Source organism: Hyposmocoma kahamanoa, unplaced genomic scaffold, assembly GCF_003589595.1.
Source record: "Hyposmocoma kahamanoa isolate Upper Pololo Valley unplaced genomic scaffold, ASM358959v1 100021, whole genome shotgun sequence".
NCBI classification, from domain to species: domain Eukaryota; kingdom Metazoa; phylum Arthropoda; class Insecta; order Lepidoptera; family Cosmopterigidae; genus Hyposmocoma; species Hyposmocoma kahamanoa.
The window spans coordinates 17,320,599-17,328,632 of NW_020653200.1; the positions used below are offsets into that span (position 1 = coordinate 17,320,599).

An 8,034-nucleotide genomic window follows, 5' to 3' on the forward strand; every position below is an offset into this window, starting at 1 on the left:
TATATCATACCTACCATGATTGCTATTCTAGGAAGAAGAGGACCCCGAAGAAGAAGACAATGCTACCACTGAGGCTACCTATATCCTTGCTTAAATTATAGGAAATGTGAATGGACATTCGCGTCTAACATCGTTAACGTCGATGTTTCTTCAAGAAAGATTGTCGTCAAGCCAATAATAAATGAAAAAACCTATTTAACTGTAAGCCGTATTACGATAATTACATTATCTCGTAACACTGAAGTAGAGGAGATTACAAATAAGAAGCGTTATTTTTAAGGGTGTTTACTTTTAGATGTTATTGTCTCAGTGTTAGTTCACAGTGCGAACTCTCGCGCAAGCAATTTAATATTTAATTCATACACGTGTAAGATTATCGATTAATATGATCTCTAAAACACAACAAAGGCCGCCATGGCTGATGCAACAAACGATTTAGCGAGACAAAAAATAAATGTACACATATAATAGTAATTATAATAACATGGAATCAATGTTAGATGCAGATAATTGTGCTAATTATGCGATTGTATTTTGTAAATTGTCAGGTTCACATGCAAGTTTGCTTACGCGGTCGGTAAATAGCCACTCACTGAACTTGACACTTTACACCGAATGATGGGTGGCGGTGGAAATCGTCTATAGTTAATGAGAGTATTTGCAAACAAAAAATGTTAAATAGATGTTCCTTTCGTTTTGTAATTTATATTTTCAGTTTGTCTTAATAAATTTAAAGTAAATCTTCAATTCCACCCATCACCAAAGTACCTTTTGTATTGTTTATTATTATGATTTACGCATTGTGGATGTTCGTAGCGCCTGTTCTTTGTATTTTAGTAGTCAATAATTTACCACTTTAGCGTCATTCCGAGTAGAATTACTATACTATTTTAACGTAACTTTAAATTGTATATAAATTATTGTGTTTTGAAAACCTATACTTGTTACTATTTCTTTCTGTATATACCAATAGTCAAATATGAGATGTATATTCCAGAGAATATGCAATTTTAGGTTTAGGCGTGTAATTAAGAGTTCCGTACAGTTTCCACGTAACATTTACTTTCCTATATATAGCCAATTAAATATTGAACCGAAATAATAGGCACAAGAAATTATGTCAACTAATTATATATCAATTTATTAAATTATTAATTACGTGTTTATCTGAACTAACCATAGTTTTGATTGTAGTAGCTTCATAAGTTTCTTTTATCACCTCGACACGCATAAAGTGTTTTAGGGGATTAAGAAAAAAGATCAAATATGCGCACGCTGTATATAATTATTTTGAAGATTGACTTGAAGCTTCCCTTCGGCCTTTTATATTTGAGGGCCTTGCATGCTGTCGGTAGCTATTGTGGTTTGGCTGGTCGCATCACAGGCTGCACTCATTAAGATCCGACATGCATGTTAGGACTACCGTTATAATAAATATCAAAATACTGAAAACATCATTTAATATTGACATTATGGTAGTCCTCACGGGTAAAGCGTTAAATGATCGGTTTAACTCCCGCACTTTGAGGGATATAATGAAGAAGAATGAATTAGTATGTTCACACTGTTACTTCATTTATCAAAAGACTTGTATTTTATTTGTTATGCGGTAAACATTACTTCGGTGATCGGTGATGTAACCGTCCACTTTGCTTCTATGATGGCATAGCGGCATGCATGACACTACAAACACTATGATTATTTCACTACTTCATATTTTATAATCATCCTTGTAACAAGACGTACCAATTGCAACCCTTGCCTACAAATAGAATTTGTTTTACACAAAGTTAGAAAAAATCGACAAGATTACGGTTTGTCATAAAATCTCAGAATATCGAAGTTGTATATTTTAAGGTGTTACCACACCAACTAATCTATAGTGATCGATGGTAGATTGAGATGATTCAAAATCGATCCACAGTTCCTACTACACCAAATTGATCTGCTCCATTTGTCATTAAATGATCCATGTACACTGTTCTATATACATTTTAAGAACTACTTGAAAACCCATTGTATGAATGATTAAATCTATTATCGACCTACAGTCGAATGATTGTTTGGTCGATCGATATTCATTGATAAGCCAATGTTACCAAACCAACCGATCGACGTCGACCGATGGTATCTATTCGACATCGATCGGTTGGCGTGGTAACACCCTAATATATGGATAGAGATACCAATTTTAAGCTGCTGAGCACGTCTTTTATGTTGTAATTCTTAAGAATCATCAATGTTTAAACATAAGGCGATTACTAGCAAGTGCATCATCAGATTCTAACAGTGTATTATATGTATACTGGAAATGTTCTGGCTTTATAATGTAGTTTACAGTTTACGTAGAATACTAGAAAATAAATACCAATTCTATTTATATCTTAACTATTTTAACAAAGCGTCATTCACTTCGCAAAATACAACCTGTTACTATAATTTATTGTGTAGTAGGTACTTGTATAAAATAGAAATATTACAAAAACATAACGTTGTGTTGTATTTTATTTATAGATATTAATTTCGCATTGTATAAAATTGTCCCCATAGGCTGACCTATAGGCACCTAATGTATGTTGTCACATTAATTCTTGAAATAAACGAGTAAAAAGGATTGAAGTGTTTCCTTTGTCGACGTTGGAGACGGTGCGTTTCAGATACAAGGTGTTTGGCTTTTCTCTTTAGAACGGGGAAACTTATAACTAGCTAACTAGGGAATTAGGAAACGAGGCTGAAAGGTGGAGATAAGAGAGAAGAAAAGGATCTGTTTCGCAAATTTTACTGTAGTGTGAATTAGGCTCAATTTACAAATTTACATTGCTCTGAACAAAGTGGAGGCGAATTTTTACAACGGTAATTTGCGGTAGTGTTTATTGTACGATAGTTGTTTGTGCTTGTACCTTGACAGGGGATTGCCTATCGATGACGCCTCAACGCCCCTTTTTGGCGCCTTTTTAGTTAGATTTGATTTCATTTATTTTCCATGCTTTAAGGGTTTGATCTACATACAATAAGTTTCCGGAACTGGCCACTTACATAAACAATATTTAAAAAGTAATTACAACATTTCAAAATGGAACCTTTGGCTGTAGAACACAGTTTGTTTCATCTGCCTGTCTCTTGTTATCTCTCCTTCTGTTTCAGGCTCGATCTTGTTCTGTTTCCAGCTGAATTTCATCATCCAGATACTCATCTCTATCACTATTAGGAAATTACTTGCTTAAGAGACTTGATTCACAAAGTGACAATAGGTACATACAACATACCCAAAGAGGATTGGATTGAAGACAACAAAAAGTAATCGCCACCACCATTATTGAAATAGTGGTGAAATTAGCCGAACAGAATTGAGATGTTTCCGTTCCCAAAAATCATCTTTAAACTTTTTTACAGGCGCGACTTAGACCAGTAGTGCGAGGTGTTCACTGACTGGAGGGGACGGTAGTCGATCCTTCAGCAACCCTATAAGCAAGCACACACTGACGGCAATTATGCCACGGTATCCTTAGGCATCTTTAGGTATGCTGAAGCATATCGTTGCTGCATTGTTGCATGACGTGTATGGAATGCTTAGTTGCATGGCGTCTATTAATTTAAACGAAACTTGTGAAATAAGGTTACTTTCCTAAAATACAGAATATTCAGTTATTTTAATGGTTTCATAATTCTTGTTTCGATTAATAATGACTGTTTGAAATACATCACATTTATCTGTAATAGTTTCACCATTGCATTTCGAAAGGTTACCTTTTTGATCAACTTCCATTTTGGACTATTAATTATAATTAATTTTATAAACCATTAGGTTTATAAAATTAATGATATTTGTTAAATTAAGAAAACTACGTCGTTGATAAATAATTGCTATACTAATTAAAATATTCTTGAAGTTTCTACTTAAGACCTTAGGACTATATTAATATTTATTAAATTTTCAACCAAGTGAATTAAACAATGCTGCTCAGTGATTGGACGATATTATAGTATACAGCGTGTCCCAAAATTCAACAATAAGCGGGCGCTGGAGGGTGGACCTGCGCATAACTACTTGAGGAAAAATAAGAAAAAAAATCTATCTCATTTTTTTTCAATTACGATAAAAAAATTGTTATTCTTCGAAAATTTACTCCCTTAATGATATTTTGAATCACCACGACCACATTTTTTCAGATATTTCTGATGTTTTAATTTTAACGGCCACCTAAGTAGTACTGCTGTCTACCACAACTCTTAAAAACCCTAGAATGCCTGCAGTTTTACACAAAAATCCATCAAAATATTTTTTTTCCTTCAAATTTTGGAATATTTTTACCTTCAGTCGACTTTCACTCATCGTTTTGTAAAAAAAAAGTATGGACACCACTGCGGCAAGTTTTTAAAAAATTGACGCAACTAACCAAGATTCCAAAATGGTAGAATACTTTAATAAAACTAGGCGCCAAAAATATTGGTACCATTTCTAAGAAAGATTAAAATTCTTGATTATTGTTCTTGTTCATAATAATCACTTTTACTATGTGCCGAAAAAAGGTTATGTGTTGCAATTTCTTGGAATTTCAATGGCACGTGTGCGTAGTCGATACAATTTAGAAATTAGAGAGAGAGAAAAATACCGAGAGATATACGTTAGAAAGAGATAGATAGATGTCCTTTGTTGAATAGCAATAACGCAGGTAGAGAAGTTGCGGTGCTCAGCAAGTCAGTACGCTCTGCTCCTTTGTTTACTGCGCACCTTTCCGTAATCAATTGACGTAGCTCTCGTACTAACGACTTTTGGCTTGGCTTATTGGACTGGATTTAAGTGATCTGCAAACTAAATTGACCTGGCATCACTTTGGACTGTGAATTGGAGTTTTGGCGTATTTTGAACTGATTATCGTTTATCATGCCGCTACCATACACACCGGTGGAATACGCTAACATGCACCTCATTTATGGAGAATGTCGGTGCAATGCTAACGCTGCCAGCAGATTGTATCGAGAAAGGTACCCAAACACTGAAAGATACCCGGATTATCGAGTATTTTTGAATGTGCATCGAGCGTTTTCGGAGGGTCATTTTCCATCTGCCAGAAGAAACGCTGGAAGACCGAAATCGGAATGCGATGAAGAAGTTCTCAATGAAATAAACATTGATGCAACTAGCTCAGTACGTGCCATAGAAGCAGCTACGGGAATCCCAAAAAGTACGGCACATCGAATTCTGAAACGTCACAAGCTCCACCCATATCACTATAGGCGAGTGCAGACGTTATTGCCTCGGGACTATCCACTACCGATCGCATTTTGCCGTGTGATGCTGCAAAAACACCGGGAAGATCCCCAGTTCCTAGACAAAGTTCTATGGTCGGACGAAACAACCTGCAAGAAAGATGGCTATTTAAATCTTCACAATTTACATAGTTGGAGCAATGAAAATCCGCACCTGATGAGACAAGACAAATCCCAATATCAATTCAAGGTTAACCTATGGACAGGCATATTAAATGGAAAAGTGATTGGGCCCTTTGAGTTACAAGGAAACTTAGATGGTGATAGTTATTTGAACTTTTTACAAAATGATTTGCAAGAATTATTAGAAGACATCCCCTTAAGTGATGTACAAAACATGTGGTTTCAAAATGATGGTTGCCCAGCTCACTACGCCCGTCCTGTGCGAGAATACTTAAACCAAGAATATCCTGGGCGTTGGATCGGGCGACTTGGTCCTATCTTATGGCCACCCCGTTCACCCGACCTAAACCCCCTGGATTTCTTCTATTGGGGTTGTCTCAAAGACAGGATTTACGCAAAACCCATCACAACATTGGACGAGCTTCGGCAAAAAGTCAATCAAGCTGCGGCTCATATCAACGATAGAAGATATGCACGACAGATAAAACGATCATTTTTAAGGCGATGTCGTGCATGTATTAATGCTGGTGGCAAACAATTTGAACATTTACTATAATGTTAATTTTGCAATAAATAAATTAAATGAAGAAATACCATTTGTTTTGATTTATTCAACATTTTTCAGCAACAAAAACCTATTTTCGGCAAATAGTAAAAGTGATTACTATAAATAAGAACAATAATTTAGAATTTTAGTCTTTCTTAAAAATGGTACGAATATTTTTTTCAAAATTTTTTTTAAGTACATGCTTTATTGTTATTCAACAAAGGGCATCTATCTATCTCTTTCTAACGTATATCTCTCGCTATCTTTCTCTCTCTAATTTCTAAATTGTATCGACTACGCACATGTGCCATTGAAATTCCAAGAAATTGCATCAAATAATCTTTTTTCGGCACATAGTGAAAGTGATTATTATGAATAAGAACAATAATCAAGAAATTTAGTCTTTCTTAGAAATGGTATCAATATTTTTTTGCGCCTAGTTCTCTTAAAGTATTATACCATTTTGGAATCTTGGTTAGTTGCGTCAATTTTTAAAAATACTTGCCGCAGTGGTGTCCGTACTTTTTTTTTACAAAACGATGAGTGAAAGTCGACTGCAGGTAAAAATATTTCAAAATTTCAAGGAAAAAAAATATTTTGATGGATTTTTTTGTAAAATTGCAGGCATTCTGGGAATTTTAAGAGTTGTGGTAGACAGCAGTACTGCTTAGGTGGCCGTTAAAATAAAAACATCAGAAATATCTGAAAAATTGTGGTCGTGGTGATTTAAAATATCATTAAGGGAGTAAATTTTCGAAGAATAACAATTTTTTTATCGTAATTAAAAAAAAAAAGATATAATTTTTTTTCTTATTTTTCCTCAAGTAGTTATGCGCAGGTCCACCCTCCAGCGCCCGCTTATCGTTGAATTTTGGGACACGCTGTATATTAATGATGATATTTGCGTAATTAAGATAATTACGGAGTTTACATAATTATAATATAAGCCTTTGTTACTTTATACCTTTATACCTTTGTAATGCATAACATTTATCCTCAACTAAGTGAGTCAAGCAATACTGCTGTGATTGGACGGTATTATGGTGTTAACTACGAGGTTCCTATAATTATTATAGTTCTTAAAATATGTTTCAGCAACTTGTTAGGTAAAAGCTTTCATTTTCTTCAGCACTGTACAAATGTAAAGGATAACTATTTTGTGATTGGTCCAAATAGTATGTATGTATGAATGAAAATCAAACGAGGTTTTCAAGGGTATAAATAGGAATGCAAAGCTGGAGAAGGGAGATAAAGTGCCGGACCGAGAACCAGCTAAAGTTAAGTACCTACCTGCTTTGTAACTTGTTCTATTGCTACTGTTTTGTTGTGTAAATATAAGTAATGTCTCTTTGCTTGTTAGCAATAATGTAAATTATTGCTACTACGCTTTGGCATAGTTTATGTACCCAAATGTGTGATTAGTCTTGCAATCCGTTATAAATACTTGTTAAATAACAAGTATTATTAACTTGTCCATTTTAACCAACTTTTTTTTACTAGCACAGCTATAATTCTGTATTAACTAGTACGATAAATCCATCCTTTTAGAAGTGCTATTAGTTTTACTTTGTTTATCGCATAGATTTAATATACTAAATCTATGGTTTATCCCGTTATTCTCAAATTATTTTTTACTACAACTAAATTACAAACATCATTGTTTTGTACCAACTTTATAAACTAAAAGTGAGTCATGTTTTTGAAAGTACTGCTTTTCATTTTGTTTTTTAAATTAGTTCTCAAACAATTTTTACTAGGTTCATCTCATTTTGTACTACCCTCTAATGTAAATAAATTTGGTTTACTAAAATGATGCCTTTGAATTTCATAGAAGTTTAGCATCCTTATAATAGAATCTAGTATTTAGTAGACTCAAATATGACTTTTCTAATACGTGCGCCCTGAAACCCATCGACGCATCCTTAAGGCTGCGGAGGCATTCATAATACTGCCGAGGCATCCATAAAGCTGCCGAGGATTCATAAGGCTGCCGAGGATCCATAAGGCTGCCGAGGCATCCCTAAAACTGGGGAGACATCCCTAAGGTAGTCGAGGCATCCGTGAGCCTGCTGAGGCATTCCGGAGGTTGCTTA

At 34.6% G+C, this 8,034-nt stretch overlaps 1 protein-coding gene across 1 annotated transcript in view; it reads left to right on the forward strand.

The window, feature by feature from the left end:
* The window catches only part of LOC113233574 (transcriptional repressor CTCF-like), a 23,119-nt gene extending 20,532 nt beyond the window's left edge, over nt 1-2,587 (forward strand). The window contains exon 14 of the mRNA XM_026468754.1: nt 32-2,587. Coding sequence (XP_026324539.1) covers nt 32-94 — 63 coding nt within the window. The 3' untranslated portion in view covers nt 95-2,587. The remainder of the gene's footprint in view (nt 1-31) is intronic.
* The last annotated feature ends 5,447 nt before the right edge of the window (nt 2,588-8,034 follow it).